The 18,280-nt window shown below is 38.5% G+C and overlaps 1 protein-coding gene across 1 annotated transcript in view; it reads right to left on the reverse strand.

Annotated features, from left to right (window-relative positions):
• Positions 1-3,509: 3,509 nt before the first annotated feature.
• Positions 3,510-18,280, reverse strand: part of CSNK1G3 (casein kinase 1 gamma 3) — an 85,790-nt gene continuing 71,019 nt past the window's right edge. The window contains exon 13 of the mRNA XM_052642919.1: positions 3,510-3,987. Coding sequence (XP_052498879.1) covers positions 3,933-3,987 — 55 coding nt within the window. The 3' untranslated portion in view covers positions 3,510-3,932. The remainder of the gene's footprint in view (positions 3,988-18,280) is intronic.

An 18,280-nucleotide genomic window follows, 5' to 3' on the forward strand; every position in this document is an offset into this window, starting at 1 on the left:
ATGAAGTAAATTTCCTAAGAAAATAATATGTGGGTCCATATTAGAGATGGGCAGAGAAGAAACTCATCATCCCAAACATCAGCAAAACTTTTATAACTCCATTTACTTTTTCTCTAGTAGAAAGATCAGCTTTTCACTCTACTAATCCAATGGTAATCACAAAAACCTTTAAAAACTAAACAAAAACACATCAAATATGGTACTTACAATGTCCACTTTTACGTAAGTCCAAAACATGTTTCAAATGTGTATTAGTGATTTTCAGTAATATATTCAGACTAATATGTCTCAATAATTGAAACATTTTCTAATTTAAAGCAATTATTTTTCCCTTTACACTCTATTTTGTTTTTCTCACCATGACAGCTAATACCTAGATTTTGCCTGCACAGAATCCATTCACTTTCCTTCTGATAACACTACCCTCATTTTCTTTTGGGAACACCCCTTCTCCCTCATTTCTCAGTCCAATGTGTCCTGTGAAGATGGGAGAACATTTCCTGGGCCACAATAATTGGCTCTGGGGTGGGCATGTGAATCAATGAAGGAATAAATGTCAGGATTCTGTTAAAATTGTTGAGAGAAACTGTCCTTTGTTGAGGTTATGAAGCAGGCAGTAGTCTGAAGTTGTTGTGTGGTCATTTTACCATCACGCATATAAAATCCCCTTGACAACGAAAACAGAAGGGTAGGAAGCAAAACAGAGAGATACAGAGTAAGTCAGATTCCTGAACCTTACACCAGGATCAAGCATGTCTGAAGCCACCCCTATGAATGGACTTTTCAAATGCAATAATGTGTATGCCTACTGCTGAAGCCAAGTGAGGTTTCCAGCACTTGCAAAGCCAAGGGTGCTGACTAATGCAACTATATAATCATTCAGGTCCAACTCTAATCTTAGGTCATTTATTTCTAGATAGGGCCTTTTAACCCATGCTTAACCTATGCTATGTTTGATCTCCAGATCTTCTTACTGTTTCTGAATGGTGGTGCTTAGTGGACACATAGGGACTTCAGACTGCTGCTTTGACTTACCTTACCTTTGCCATCTTTCAGTAAGCACAGCAGCATCTTGTAAAACCCCCTAGAGTGAACAGCACAATGATGAACTGTGAGATACTGCCACAGATATGTGCTCTGCATCTGCAATGATCTTAAAGTCATTCACTTCAAACTGGAGCAATACTACTTCATTTCTGGAAACATAATAGTATGACTTCCTTTTTTAAAAGGAATGAAATGATACAGTTTATTTCCTTTGTTTATTAATGGCATTAGTTCTAATTAACTGCTCTATTAAAGAGTTCAGAGAAATAAAAAAAGTTTTTAAACTTTCATTAAAGAAAGCTTGGATACACCCAGCTACATACTGCTTACAACAGAGTTCCAACAAAGCAAAACAAAAATCAAAAACACAAAAGAAAGTTCCTTCAGCTCTGCTTTTCACATATACTAAATTTATTCACATAAACTGGATTTTAAAAATTTCTATCTTCAGTTAGTGAGTGGCATTATTTTACCCATGATCAGAGGAAAGGGGAAAGAGCAAGATTAAAAAAACTACCTTTATTTTTTATTTCTTTTTCAGTTACATACTTTTAAACAGGGATGTGTTTCATTATTCAGACATTCAGGCAATGTTGACTTCATTAGTGTTGACAGAAAAGAAGCATAAAAATGCAAAACATTGTTGGCTTAACCTGAACATACCTGCATTACCTATTATTGACCAGTTTGTGTTGCCAAAAGACTTATTCCTTGGCATTAAAATGGAGCACTTAAAAATATTGCTAAAAAGCAAATGTCTACACACTGGTCTTTGCAGCAAATAAGGGTATTTATACTTTTAAAATATTTTAAGTCCATAATTGGATTAATATACACACCTTCTTATGTATAAGGAGTTCAGATCATATAAACACTGTACAGTCCAAAAACCCTACTGAGAATAAAACTAAACAGGCTTATGATAAGAAATACAGATATCTCATGTATTTACAAATATCATAGACACACAAATTTGGTCAAATACTGTAAAGAAGTGGTTTCACATTATAATGGCTAAAACATCCATCTACCTTGCTCAAAGCAAACAAAAATAAAAACTCAGTATGTAACTCCTGTAGTTTAAGACATCATGACAGTATACAAATATAAAATGGAAACAGTTGACCAAATTATACAGTATATGTTTTCTAGGCTGAGTGTAGATCTTTAAAATCAAGAACTTATAAAGATCATTTATAGGATTCCAAGCGACGATGACAAACAACATCCTGATCTGCACTATTCATGTCGGTGCCTAATTCATCAAAAACAACACGCTGAACTTTTGGCTAATAAGAAAATAAATTACAAAGTACAAGCAAATTTCTGGAAATGCAGTAATGAAGTCAAAAATGTAGATTTATTTACTTTAATTACACATTTTAAATGTTACCTTGAAACAGTAAAAATAAATAAGCTTGCCCAGAGGCACGCATTTAAGAGACAAAAAGAAGGGGCTGCACTGAAGGAGTAAGTAACAATTTCATAGACGGAAGGTCAATGTGAGATCTGAACAACACAATTATCTTTCTAGCCAGTCTTTTTATCTTAACTCTCCTTGAAAATTCTGGCTAGGAAAATGTGACAAAAGTATAACCTGTGTCTGTATGGCTTAAAACAAAACATTCTTGAAAAATGGAATGAGTTTCCTATTTTTTTAAAACAGAACCGTTTCTTTGTTCATATGCAGGCACTTCAAAAGACTATGGGGACAAAGCACCTGACCCATCCTTTCCAAAATAGTTTTCAATCATCAAAATTATACTAAAAAGCAGGAAGATTCCAGAGAACCAGCAAAGTTGAATACAAGAGACTAATGTGCACAGATGGCAATGGGGGACCCCGTTTTTATTGCTGGAGGGGCCCCTTCTTTTTAATCAAAGAGCAACTAATTAATCAACAGACACCCTTGCGTGGCACATCCAAAGTTTTCCGCTTAAGGAGAATGTAGTCACTCAGCAGCAGGTTTCAGTGGGATCTCCTTAGACTTCAACCTCATACGATGCGGTGAGATTCACATTTATTCCTTCTCCTAACGTATTTCTCCAAAAATGCCAACATATCTCATTTCTCAAAGTATTCATTTCTTGCTGTCTAACATACATCATTATCTGGAAGCATAAAGTTACATTACACAAATATTTCGCATTTTTAAAAAATAAGCGCTTTTGCCACTTCGGCAACACGGTACTTCACATAGTGGTGCAACAAAAGCAGAGCTTGTATTAACCACGCTATTTTATGATTCATTTTACCAACTACCATCGGCTGAACCCATAGAGCTTTTTCCTCAGTACCTCTGGGCAGTGACTGTACCTTGATTTCACAGAGAGAATGTTAATGTGATTCATGAATAGCAGTACCATTGGTAACAGTGAAATCAATGCAGATGTCACAAAGATAATGAACTTCTCAGGGGATAACTTCTTTTAAATATCTGGGCAACTGTTTTCTCTGTTGCTTTATCCACCGGGAGAAAATTCCTGTTTGATTATGCTCTTACAGAAGTTACAAAAAAAAAACCAGGTTAGGTATATAACTGGTTGACATTTCAGATACTGTACTGCTTTCTATAACTTGAGGAGAGCTTCTGAAAAATATTCTATAGAACTGTGTAAGTCATCAATACCACCTCATTGGTCCATTCCATTCACTGATGGGCAAAGCACTCATGTTTCGACAAAACTTTAAAGCTTCCATAAAAGTTAAATTAGGAGAAAAAAAAATGACTGTAAGACAACCACAAAATGAAGTATGAAAGTATGACATTTTTGTTTCTAAGAGTGAGTCCTTGAAAATATATGTGGTCACTACAGAGATGATTTTAATCACAAGACAGCAGATGAACACATAAGTAACTCCCCATGATCTGTCTGTGTCCAGAGTCATTTGTGGCGCTGTATGGTTTTCCTTTTCCTTCGTTTGAAAAAACAGCAGCACCTGCAGATGGAGAGAAATACTTCTTTTATTATAAAAATACTAGGATATTGCAAAATAAGGATGAACTCTAGTGCGTTAATGTAAGTGATCATAAAAGCCATAGGCTGGTGCAGCAAACAGTGAACACACCAATGAAGCATACATATTAGTGAAATAATGGCAATTACTACTATCATTTCATCAATGTGCCTTTTTAGAATAGCAAGACATTCTATGCAATATTAAAAGGAGCCACTAAACTGAAAAGGCTCTGCACCAAGACTAATTAAAAAGCCATAAAGCTCTGAACCCCAACTGACCCACCACATCCTATTTTAGATACTAATTTCTGCCAATTGTATGCTGTATATAAAGTTGATCTTATGTAGTCTTTCTCTTTTTTCCTGATTGTGGAATATGATTGTGGAAGCCAATGTTAGAACAGCAATAATGAGCCTAATATTGGGGATGAATTAGATTTCAAAAACGAAGAGAGAAATTCCCAAAATACTTTTCAACAAATATGCTCCATCATGTTTACAAAGTGGAAGAGAGAAAAAAATACATTAACTAGAATAAAAATGCTAATATTGGCATTTTTAATTCTTTAGGGGTTAAAGAAGGTCAAGCTTATCACGTTTTTTCAATTAAGGTAAAAATCATGCTTAACATATAAAACAACATAATCAAGGTGATTCAGTTTCATAATTGAAAACTGATTCAGTTTCTGAATTCTACTAAAGAAATATCTGGTTTTCATGCCTAGATGAACAAAATCTATATATAATCCCTGAAGGTACTAGTTTTTCTCACAGTGAATTCTCCTAATTATGAGAGGAGGCATCACATGCAGAGTTATGCTGAGGCTGGTACGAAAAGAGAGTCAAACGAGAATCACTGATTACCAACTAACAAAACAAATGCACAGATGTACTCTAAAACTCTATCATTCCTTCAAATAAAGGTCTGGCTTTCTCCCCCTTCCATACTTAAAGTCAATCTATCAAATCTATCAATCTATCAAAATCCCAAGATGACAGCCACATACACAGAGACTCTTTTCTTTGCCCACTGACGTCCTTACCAAGATACTGATTTAATTCTTACCAGCCCACCTTCTGCAAAGGATATTAACTGAAACATTTTCAAGCTAAGCATAAAAGAGACCATGTAGCTTCAGGAGTCCTATCCGGCAAAAGATCATTGCAAATGAAATAATGGCTACATATATTTTATGTATTTCTGTGAAATAAATGTAAACAAAGCCCCACACTGTCCAGTGAAATTACACACACTCTCAGCTCACATTATGTTTAGAAAAAATGATTTCAACATTTACTATGATTTATGCCATGATTAAGAAATCACTATGGAGCATTCAAAACCAACTTTTTAAATTGCATTCAAATAGCACGTAATGACTAGACTAGGGAATGCAATTAATTTAAAATTGTATATATCAGGTGATAAAGATTCAACTAGAAATATGTGCTGTTATCAGTCTTTATGAGTTTTATTATTATTGAGATAACTACAACACAGAATGGAAATAAATTACTCAATCAAGGGCCTTAAAAAGAGACGCTGCTGTAAAAGAAGACCTCAGGCACGATACATTCAGAAGAGAAAGTCAAATTTTTCTGTCAGCTACCTAATACTTTCTCAAATATGTTACATATATTTTCTAAAATAAAAAAGCAAAACAAAAAACTACTAGGAATACCTATGTTATGGTTGATTCATGGTGATGTTTGGCAGAAACCAACACAATACTGTAAAGCAATTATCCTTCAATTAAAAATAAATAAATTTATTCATAAGAAAACTACTAGGAGATAATAACCATTATTCTAAAAAGAACTCAATTAAAGACTTAGAAAAGAGTTAGAACATGTCCATATTATAAACAGCAAATGTTAAAAAATCAGTATTTAAAAGAAACAGACCAAATATTTAGAAGATTAAATTTAATAATATGATCATAGGTCAGTGGAAACATTGTTTAATATGAAGTTTTATTAACAATGTTCACTATTTTTAATAAGCTTGTCTTTTCAAATTCTAAAGTATGTCCTTCTAAAAAAAGTTTTCTACTAAAAAAGTGTTGAAAGATTTACATAATAAGCCTTTTGGAAAAGGGGCTTTCATAGATGTTTTGATAAACAAGTTTAAGGCTCAGATTTTCCACACTTGTATTAGCAATTCGCCTTGTCTGATTTATTTATTTTTTACCATTATTAACCTGCTTCCAGTTCTGAGAGTTGAGTTCTTCCTATTTCCTAGGTATTCTTTCTTTCTATTGTATAAGTACTGTTGAATACAGAAAACTATTGCAAGCATTATTTAAGATTAAATAAAATCTTCAAATGCATGATAATTGTAGAAACCTTTTAAAATCAAAGCAATCTAAAAAGAGACATCCATTTTTTAAAAGTAAATCCCACTAGAGCACATCCTTGCCCAACTAGAGCTGGCAATGCTATTAAACCGATAACCACCAGAGGTCAGCATTGCTTTATCCAATATGAATGCATCCACACACAGAGAACATGAAACTGAAAGTGAAGTCGCTCAGTCGAGACCAACTCTTTGCAACCCCATGTACTGTAGCCTACCAGGCTTCTCCATCCATGGGATTTTCCAGGCAAGAGTACTGGAGTGGGTTACCATTGCCTTCTCCAGGGGATTTTCCCGACCCAAGGATCGAACCCGGGTCTCCCACATTGGAGGCAGGCGCTTTAACCTCTGAGCCACCAGGGAAGCCCTACAGAGAAGATAGATGTTCTCAAAATATGATATACTTACAGGAGGAGGACACTGATATTAAGCTTGCAGCTGATTTCTTAAAAGTCATTATCAAAACAGCTGATTTATACTCTTCAGTTCAGTTCAGTTCAGTCGCTCATTCGTGTCTGACTCTTTGTGACCCCATGAATCGCAGCACACCAGGCCTCCCTGTCCATCACCAACTCCCGGAGTTCCCTCAGACTCACGACCATCGAGTCCGTGATGCCATCCAGCCATCTCATCCTCTGTTGTCCCCTTTTCCTCCTGCCCCCAATCCCTCCCAGCATCAGAGTCTTTTCCAATGAGTCAACTTGTCGCATGAGGTGGCCAAAGTACTGGAGTTTCAGCTTCAGCAACATTCCCTCCAAAGAAATCCCAGGGCTGATCTCCTTCAGAATGGACTGGTTGGATCTCCTTGCAGTCCAAGGGACTCTCAAGAGTCTTCTCCAATATCACAGTTCAGAAGCATCAATTGTTCAGTGCTCAGCTTTCTTCAAAGTCCAACTCTCACATCCATACATGACTACTGGAAAAACCATAGCCTTGACTAGACGGACCTTTGTTGGCAAAGTAATGTCTCTGCTTTTTGATATGCTATCTAGGTTGGTCATAACTTTTCTTCTTAATTTCATGGCTGCAGTCACTATCTGCAGTGATTTTGGAGCCCCAAAAAATAAAGTCTGACACTGTTTCCACTGTTTCTCCATCTATTTCCCATGAAGTGATGGGACCAGATGCCATGGTCTTCGTTTTCTGAATGTTGAGCTTTAAGCCAACTTTTTCACCCTCCTCTTTCACTTTCATCAAGGCTTTTCAGTTCTTCTTCACTTTCTGTCATAAGGGTGGTATCATCTGCATATTGAGGTTATTGATATTTCTCCTGGCAATCTTGATTCCAGCTTGTGCTTCTTCCAGCCCAGCGTTTCTCATGATGTACTCTGCATATGACTTGAATAAGCAGGGTATATTACAGCCTTGACGTACTTCTTTTCCTATTTGGAACCAGTCTGTTGTTCCATGTCCAGTTCTAACTGTTGCTTCCTGACCTGCATACAGATTTCTCAAGAGGCAGGTCAGGTGATCTGGTATTCCCGTCTCTTTCAGAATTTTCCACAGTTTATTGTGATCCACACAGTCAAAGGTTTCGGAATAGTTAATAAAGCAGAAATAGATGTTTTCCTGGAACTCTCTTGCTTTTTCGATGATCCAGTGGATGTTGGCAATTTAATCTCTGGTTCCTCTGCCTTTTCTAAAACCAGCTTGAACATCTGGAAGTTCACGGTTCACGTATTGCTGAAGCCTGGCTTGGAGAATTCTGAGCATTACGTTACTCGTGTGTGAGATGAGTGCAACTGTGCGGTAGTTTGAGCATTCTTTGGCATTGCCTTTCTTTGGGATTGGAATGAAACAAAACTGACCATTTCCAGTCCTGTGGCCACTGCTGAGTTTTCCAAATTTGCTGGCATATTGAGTGCAGCACTTTCACAGCATCTTCTTTCAGGATTTGAAACAGCTTAACTGGAATTCCATCACCTCCACTAGCTTTGTTCGTAATGATGCTTTCTAAGGCCCACTTGACTGCACATTCCAGGATGTCTGGCTCTAGGTGAGTGATCACACCATCGTGATTGTCTGGGTCATGAAGATCTTTTTTGTACAGTTCTTCTGTGTATTCTTACCACCTCTTCCTAATATCTTCTGCTTCTGTTAGGTCCATACCATTTCTGTCCTTTATCGAGCCCATCGTTGCATAAATGTTTCCTTGGTATCTCTAATTTTCTTGAAGAGATCTCTAGTCTTTCCCATTCGGTTGTTCTCCTCTATTTCTTTGCATTGATGGCTGAGGAAGGCTTTCTTATCTCTTCTTGCTATTCTTTGGAACTCTGCATTCAGATGCTTATATCTTTCCTTTTCTCCTTTGCTTTTCGCTTCTCTTTTTTACAGCTATTTGTAAGGTCTCCTCAGACAGCCATTTTGCTTTTTTGCATTTCTTTTCCATTTATAGTCTTCAGTTCAGTTCAGTCAGTTCAGTCACTCAGTCGTGTCCGACTCTTTGCGACCCCATGAATTGCAGCACGCCCGGCCTCCCTGTCCATCACCATCTCCCGGAGTTCACTCAGGCTCACGTCCATCGAGTCTGTGATGCCATCCAGCCATTTCATCCTCGGTCATCCCCTTCTCCTCCTGCCCCCAATCCCTCCCAGCATCAGAGTCTTTTCCAATGAGTCAACTCTTCGCATGAGGTGGTCAAAGTACTGGAGTTTCAGCTTCAGCAACATTCCCTCCAAAGAAATCCCAGGGTTGATCTCCTTCAGAATGGACTGGTTGGATCTCCTTGCAGTCCAAGGGACTCTCAAGAGTCTTCTCCACACCACAGTTCAAAAGTATCAATTCTTCAGCGCTCAGCCTTCTTCACAGTCCAACTCTCACACCCATATATGACCACAAGAAAAACCAAAGCCTTGACTAGACGGACCTTAGTTGGCCAAGTAATGTCTCTGCTTTTGAATATACTATCTAGGTTGGTCATAACTTTTCTTCCAAGGAGTAAGCATCTTTTAATTTCATGGCTGCAGTCACTATCTGCAGTGATTTTGGAGCCCCCCAAAATAAAGTCTGACATTGTTTCTACTGTTTCCCCATCTATTTCCCATGAAGTGATGGGACCAGATGCCATGATCTTCGTTTTCTGAATGCTGAGCTTTAGGCCAACTTTTTCGCTCTCCTCTTTCACTTTCATCAAGAGGCTTTTTAGCTCCTCTTCGCTTTCTGCCATAAGGGTGGTATCATCTGCATATCTGAGGTTATTGATATTTCTCCCAGCAATCTTGATTCCAGCTTGTGTTTTTTCCAGTCCAGTGTTTCTCATGATGTACTCTGCATATAAGTTAAATAAGCAGGATGACAATATACAGCCTTGACGTACTCCTTTTCCTATTTGGAACCAGTCTGTTGTTCCATGTCCAGTTTTAACTGTTGCTTCCTGACCTGCATACAGATTTCTCAAGAGGCAGGTTAGATGGTCTGGTATTCCCATCTCTTTCAGAATTTTCCACAGTTTATTGTGATCCACACAGTCAAAGGCTTTGGCATAGTCAATAAAGCAGAAATAGATGTTTTTCTGGAACTCTCTTGCTTTTTCCGTGATCCAGCAGATGTTGGCAATTTGATCTCTGGTTCCTCTGCCTTTTCTAAAACCAGCTTGAATGTCAGGGAGTTCACGGTTCACTTATTAGTGATTAATAAATCAGGATTCATCTCAATTGTCCTCAGCACTCTGTCTAAAACACTTTTTAGCATAAGACCACTCTGACAAGGTTGTTTAATTTTCCTCTCAGTACATAGTACTAATCCTAATTTATTTATTTGCTTATCATCTACCTCCACATTCCCCTTCATGCATCATAGCCTTATCATGGTGAAAGGGCTTGTGAAAAGTTCTGACAAAACATTCATGGTCTGTGGTCTACTGGAAGAGGAAATTACAAACCACTCCAGTATTCCTGCCGCGAAAACACCATGTACAGTATGAAAAGACAAACACACATGACCCTGGAAGATGAGCCCCCCAGGTCTGGAAGTGTCCAACATGCTACTGAGGAAGAGTGGTGGACAATTACTAATATCTCCCAAAACAACGAAGTACCTGGGCCAAAGCGGAAAGGACCCTCAGCTGTGAATGTGTCTGCTGGTGACAGTAAAGTCTGATGCTGTAAAGAATACTGCCCAGGAACCTGACATATTAGGTCCATGAATCGAGGTAAACTGGATGTGGTCAAGCAGGAGAATGGCAAGAGTGAACATCAACATCTTAGGAATCTGTGAACTAAAACGTATGGGAATGGGCAACTTTAATTCAGATGACCACTATATCTACTATTGTGGGCAAGAATCCCTTAGAAGAAATGGAGTAGCCCACACAGTCAACAAAAGAGTCCAAAATACAGTACTTGGATGCAATCTTAGAAGCAACAGAATGACTTCAGCTCATTTCCAAGGCAAACCATTCAACAAGTAATCCAAGTCTATGCCTCAATCACCAATGCTGAAGAAGCTGAAGTTGAATGGTTCTACGAAGACCTCCAAGACCTTCAAGTACTAACACCAAAAAAGGATGTCATTTCGTCACCAGGGATTGGAATACAAAAATATGAATTCAAGAGATACCTGGGTTAACAGGCAAGTTTGGCTCTGGAGTACAAAACCAAACAGGGTAAAGGCTAACAGAGTTTTGTCAAGAGAACACACTGGTCATAACAAACACCCTCTTCCAGTAACACAAGAGATGACTCCACACATGGACATCACCAAATGGTCAATATCAAAATCAGACTGAAGATAGAGAAGCTCTATACAGTCAGCAAAACAAGACCTGGAGCTGACTGTGGCTCAGATCATGAGCTCCTTATCGCAAAATTCAGGCTTAAATTGAAGAAAGTAGGGAAAACCACTAGGCCATTCAGATATGACCTAAATCAAATTTCTTAAGATTATCCAGTGGAAGTGAAAAACAAATTCAAGGGATTAGATCTGGTAGACAGAGTACCTGAAAAATTATGGATGGAGGTTTGTAACATGGTATAAGAGGCAGTGACCAAAACCATCCCCAAGAAATGCAAGAAGGCAAAGAGATCGTCTGAGGAGGCTTTACAAATGTCTGAGGAAAGAAGAGAAGCAAAAGGTAAGGGAAAGAAAGGGAAAGATACCCAAATGAATGCAGAATTCCAGAGAATAACAAGGAGAGGTAAAAAGGCCTCCTGAAATAAACAAGGCAAAGAAATAGAGAAAAACAACAGAATGGGAAAAACTAGCAATCTCATCAAGAAAATTGGAGATATAAAGGAAATATTTCATGCCAAGGATGGGCACAATAAAGGACAGAAATGGCAAGGACCTAACAGAAACAGAAAAAATTAAGAAGAGGAGGCAAGAAGACAAAGAAGAATTATGCAAAAAAGGTCTTAATGACCAGATAATGACAATGGTGTGGTCACTCACCTAGAACCATACAGCCTAGAGTGTGAAGTCAACTGGACCTTAGGAATCATTATTACAAACCAAGCTAGTGGAGGTGATGGAATTCCAACTGAGCTATTTCAAATCCTAAAAGATGATGCTGTGAAAGCATGGCATTCACTATGCCTGCAAATTTGGAAAACTCAGCAGTGGCCACAGGACTGGAAAAGATCACTTTTCATTCCAATCCCAAAGAAGGGCAATGCCAAAGAGTGTTCAAACTACCATACAATCGTGCTAATTTCACACGCTAGTAAGAAAATGCTCAAAATCCTTCCAGCTAGGCTTCAGCAGTATGTGAACAGAGAACTCAGAGATAACAAGCTGGGTTTAGAAAAGGCAGAGGAACCAGAGATCAAATTGTCAACATTCGTTGGATCATAGGAAAAGCAAGAGATTTCTAAAAAAAAACCTCTACTTCTGCTACACTAAAGCCTTTAACTGTGTACATCACATAAACTGTGGAAAATTCTTAAAGAGATGAGAACACCAGACCACCTAACCTGTCTCCTGAGAAATCTGATTACGGGACAAGAATCAAGAAATGGACATGGAACAATGGACTGCTTCACAATTGGGATGGGAGTCCCTCAAGACTGTACACTGTCACCTTGCTTATTCCACTTATATGCAGAGTACATCTTGGGAAATGCCGGACTGGATGAATCACATGCAGGAATCAAGACTGCCAGGAGAAATGACAACAACCTTAGATATATAGATGACACCACTCTAAAGGCAGGCAATGAAGAGAAACTAAGAAGCCTCTTGATGACGGTGAAAGAAGAGAGTGAAAAAGCTGCCTTAAAACTCAACATTAAAAAAGTTAAGATCATGGCATCCAGTCCCATCACTTCAAGGCAAATAGATGGAGGAAAAGTAGAAACAGTGACAGATTTTATTTTCTCGGGCTCGAAAATCACTGAAGACGGTGACTGCAACCACAAAATTAAAAGATGCTTGCTCCTTGGAAGGAAAGCTATGACAAACCTAGACCACATATGGTTTTTCCAGTAGTCATGTAAGGATATAAGAGTTGGACCATAAAGAAGGCTGAGTACTGAAGAATTGATGCTTTCAAATTGTGGTGCTACAGAAGATGCTTAAGAGTCCCTTGGACAGCAAGGAGATCAAACCAATCAATCTTAAAGGAAATCAACCTGCATATTCATTGGAAGGATGAATGCTAACGCTCCAGTACTTTGGCCACCTGATGCGAAAAGCTGACTCACTGGAAAAGAACCTGATGCTGGGCAAGACTGAAGTCAAAAGGAGAAGAGGGTGGCAGAGGATGAGATGGTTAGATGGTATCACCAACTCAATGGACATGAATTTGAGTAACTCCAGGAGATAGTGAAGAACAGAAGACCCTGGTGTGCTGCAGTCAATGGGGTCTCAAAGAGTTTGAGATGACTTAGTGACTGAACAACAAAAACCTTAAATTTCCTAAGGTCCTGATCATGATACATTCCACAAATGGACACAAAGTTGGTACTTTTAATTTAATATCTACTGAATAAATGAAAATTCTGCCTCATAAATGCAACTGACTTCTAAAGTAAGAACCTGGTCAAAATCCTAAACCATGTTTTAAAGCCAAAGCTCTTATCCTTGGGTCACAAACTCTAGTGAAATATTACAAAATATAGATCTCAGTGCCCATGGAAACTTTTCTGGAGAGAAATGATCAATAAAGGAATTAAATTGATAAAGGAATCTGAATCGCAAGAAGCACTGCTTTCCAGATGTAACTACCAGGCCAACTTGCTACATCTCCATTTCCAACGAGGCCTTGTCCTGGATGCAAGGAGCTGAGCACTAGAGACAGAGTGGACACCATGTCATCAATTTACTTGAGAGCAGGCCAAATGCGTAAAATGAAACCATATACTTTTAACTTGGTAGGTACAGCTGAAGGGGGGGGTATAGAGGGTAGTTATCGGAAACAGTAATTATAATAATAGCAAAAACTTCAGGAATTAGCACATATAGAAATTTTCACAGATGATGTGACCAAGTTATTCTATCAATAAGTCCAATTATTTGGTCTTAGAAAATAACTTATACTTTTAAAATTTTCAAAGACATTTTCTCTCCTGTTGTTCAGTGACTACTACATTTTCTTATCCACTCGTTCATACCTCATATGGAGTCTCCTTAAATCTAGACTGACAACTACCCTGGGAAAAGATTTAGGCTGAGCAGACATTTAAATTATGTTCCTGTCAATGATTCTATTCTTTCTCGGCTCTTTCTTGATTATCCCTTGTGTGGTTCCAGTGAGCCAAAATGCTCTCACAAGTCAGAGTCACGCTTCTAAGCAGATCATTCAGAGGCTAGCCTACAATCTTTGAAGCAACAACTCTACTCATAAATCCTTTGGGAATAAACATTAAGTTCTATTTCTGATGAACACTGCTGCTTCACATACTGTTTACATAGGAAATAAGAAATGATAATGGGTCAAAGTCCTAAACTCTGTAGAAAACATAGATGGGAACAACCAAGATTTTGCTACAGACATCACACCACCATTTCCCCATTACTGACTGCCTTTTTCTTCTTGTAAAACATGGCTTGTCTTCCCGGATCTATGTCATAAACTTTCTTTTTTTTTAATGTTTTTTTCTTTTTTTTTTAATTTTTAATTTTACTTTACAATACTGCATTGGTTTTGCCATACATTGACATGAATCCGCCATGGGTGTACATGAGTTCCCAATCCTGAACGCCCCTCCCACCTCCCATCCCATATCATCTCTCCGGATCATCCCCATGCACCAGCCCCAAGCATCCTGTATCCTGTATCGAACATAGACTGGCGATTCGTTTCTTACATGATAGTATACATGTTTCAGTGCCATTCTCCCAAATCATCCCACCCTCTCCCTCTCCCTCAGAGTCCAAAAGTCCGTTCTATACATCTGTGTCTCTTTTGCTGTCTCGCATACAGGGTCATCATTACCATCTTTCTACATTCCATATATAGTGTCATAAACTTTCTTCTCAAAAGTCTACTCAGAAACTGAAGAACGTTCCTCTGTCTGGATCTGAAGTTCTTATCTGCCCCTGTAATAACTCACTGGCTCATCGGTATCCAGTTGAGGGACTGTTGGTACCTGCCAGACCCTCTGCACTTAGGACCCCAGAACCTAGCCTCTCCTCCTCTGGTTGAAGAGGATATAGGAAGTATTTTTCATGACATCTAAACTTTAATTCACTGCCAAAGGATTTTTTTCCCCTTAAAACTTATACTTGAAATGTAATTTCATTCCTCTAGGTTTCTCAATGATAAAAATGAGAAACTATTTGGTTAGACAGGTAGGGTTTAGATCAGAGAGCAAGACCATGCATGTAACCACGCTAACAAAGAAACTGCACCTTCAGTTTCTTCCTTTCCATCCCCATGCAGTAAGTATCTCAAACCTGAAATAACTTTCACAATTTGCCCACCCTCTCATGCTGGTTTAGTTTATACCTTCCTGCCTCCATCACTGTTAAGAGCCTTTTAAGTGACTTTCATGTAAGACTCACCTCTCTCCAATCTGCCATCCAAACTTCCCTCATCATAAATATGGTCATGCCCTTTCCTCTTAAATTTCAGCAATGGTTCTCCACTGTCCTAAGGCATCAGTTTTAAAAATTTGGTTCCAATGAATTTCTACTCTCCTCTCAGTCTCATCCTATATTAGGCTTCCTTTCCAGACAGCCTGTACCTTAGAAGGAAGGAAGGAAAAGAGGGCAGGAAGGAGGGAAGGGAGATTTCCTGAAGCCCAGCAAGTGACATAAGCCTCAAAACTGGCACCAGAATAATTTTCTTAAGGTTCAATCTGATTATACCATTTCTTGGCTTAAAACCCACAGTGCTTTCTTGTGCTAAGAAAGATAATATCCAATTTTTTTTTTAACCTTGTCACTAAAGCCTTTCGAGATTAGGCACTCAGCCTGTCTCAGTTCCCATTAATACAATCACACTCTACTTGCACGGGTCACTACTCAAACTTACCCATTTTTTCCTTGCTTCACGTGGTTACACAATCTCTTCTCTCTGACCCTCATTCCACTTTTCAAATCATACTCATCTTTGAACTTTGGAAATGTATCCTTACCCACAAAGACCTCTATGATCTTTAGCTGGAAATGCATGCCCAGTCTCTGAACTCCATAGTGTTAACCCTGTAACACCTTGTTTTAGATCGGTGATTCTCAATCCTGGTTATTCCTTAGAATCAGCTTAAAAGCATTTTAAAAATACTGGCAACCAGACCCCACCACCACTGAGAATGCACAGCCTAAGTAGTGGCATATTTTTAAAACTGCCCAGATGATTGTGATATCAAGCCAGGTTTGAGAACTACTCTACATGAAAGTCTCTGGTGTACTTACTACTTTCTCTAGTGGAAAACAGGGTCCTGACTTATCTTCATAATCACTGTATCACCATACACACAACAACTATTCAGTAAATGACAGAAAATGGGGGGTGGGGGGTGGCACAGAGACAGAGAAACAAAGGAAAAAAGATGAATTCATAATACTTCAAAACTCAGTAACTAAACTTGAAGCCTTAGTCTCCTAAATTCCTGGAAAAAATGATGGGGGTCCTGTCATTTGTATCACCTGTTTTAAAAAATTCTCCACTGCAGTTAAAAAAAAAAAAAAAAAAAAAGGAAGGCAAAATCTCATTACTATTGAAGGAGCCACTTTATCTTGGGGGAAGAGATTATTTTCCATCATTTGGAAATCATACATTTACGTAAACTTGAGATTCTAATATATTTGTTGTAGAATACATTTCAGTTAATAAGATGGGGTAAGAAAGACCTCTGCCACTCACAGGTAAGAAGAAAAGAAGGAAGTAGCAAACAGATTCTGAAAAAGAATTCTAGGCCGGTCCCTAGCTACCCAGAAAATTGTGGAAAAGAGAAGAGAAGCATTAGACCCAACTTTGGAAAAGAAATTATGCTCACATTTCTTAATCACAGACTAAGAGGGTATAAGGAATGCAATAATGAGGCTGTAGGAACATTAGAGTAACCTTGATCAAAGACAGGACAAAATGTTGCATGTTTAAAAAGAATTTCCAACTAATGAACAGTTTGGGAAGTTCTGAGAATTTCTGTAACCCATCTAAAATAAAGCTACACTGAATTCATGGATTGCTATCTATTTTTCTAAAGAAACTGCTGTGCTGCTAAGCTAAGTCGCTTCAGTCATGTCCGACTCTGTGTGACCCCATAGATAGCAGCCCGCCAGGCTCCCCCATCCCTGGGATTCTCCAGGCAAGAACACTGGAATGGGTTGCCATTATATCTGAAAACTGCTGTATTCAGATATAATTCACATACCATTAAATTCACCTTTTTAAAGCATATAATACAATGTTTTTTTAATATAGTCAAGGGGTTTTTCAGCTCTCACCACTATCTAACTTCAAAATGCTTTCTTCACTCCATAAAGAAGCCACATAACCTATCAGCAGTCACTCCTCTATTCCTCTTCTCTGTTCCCAGCATTCACTGTCTGTTTTCTGTCTCTGTAATATTTGCTTATTCTGGACATTTGACATAAATGGACATTATAATGTGTAGCCTTTTATGTCTGGTTTATGTCACACTGCATCATGTTTTCAATTTTATTTTTTTACATTGTCAACTTATAGTACATTGCATGGATACATTACATTATGTAGTCAATTATTTAGTAATAATTTATTGAGGCTTTAGGGATCTTACAATAAAAAAGGCCTTGTTTTTAAGAAATCCTGATAGCTCAGTTGGTAAAGAATCCACCCGCAATGCAGGAGACCCCGGTTGTTCGATTCCTGGGTCGGGAAGATCCCCTGGAGAAGGGATAGGCTACTCACTCCAGTATTCTTGAGCTTCCCTTGTGGCTCAGCTGGTGAAGAGCCTGCAATGTGGGAGACCTGGGTTTGATCCCTGAGGTGGGAAGATCCCCTGGAGAAGGCAAAGGCTGCCCACTCCGGTATTCTGGCCTGGAGAATTCCAAGGACTGTATAGCCCATGAGCTCGCAGAGTCGGACACAGCAGAGCAACTTTCACTTTCACTTCAAGAAGTTTTAAAAGGTGGGAGATAGATAAAGAGAATAACATATCAATGACAGACTTAAGAAACTAATGGAACACAGAATTCAGAATGGAAAATGAGGCTGGGAAAGACAGATCAGAGCAACCATGAAGGGCCTGGTGCCATGCCAAGTGGTCTGGACTTGCTGTTCTATGCAAAAGAGAACCTCCCTTTAGAAAGAGTCTCCCCCCGCCACTTCCTTTTTTCTTATCTTCCAACACCTACAGATAGAAACCCAAACCATAAACATACACACTGACACCCATCTCAACTAAATAAATTACTACCCATTCTTCAAAGCCCCCTCCACAAAGCATTCTCTGATCATCCTGTCAAACAACTCTACTGGGACCTTTTTCACAATATTTATCATACACTGATAAATGCTAAAACAGCTGCAATTATCCCTGCTGAAGAGTGAGCT

Source organism: Budorcas taxicolor, chromosome 7 (assembly GCF_023091745.1).
Source record: "Budorcas taxicolor isolate Tak-1 chromosome 7, Takin1.1, whole genome shotgun sequence".
Classification (NCBI taxonomy): domain Eukaryota; kingdom Metazoa; phylum Chordata; class Mammalia; order Artiodactyla; family Bovidae; genus Budorcas; species Budorcas taxicolor.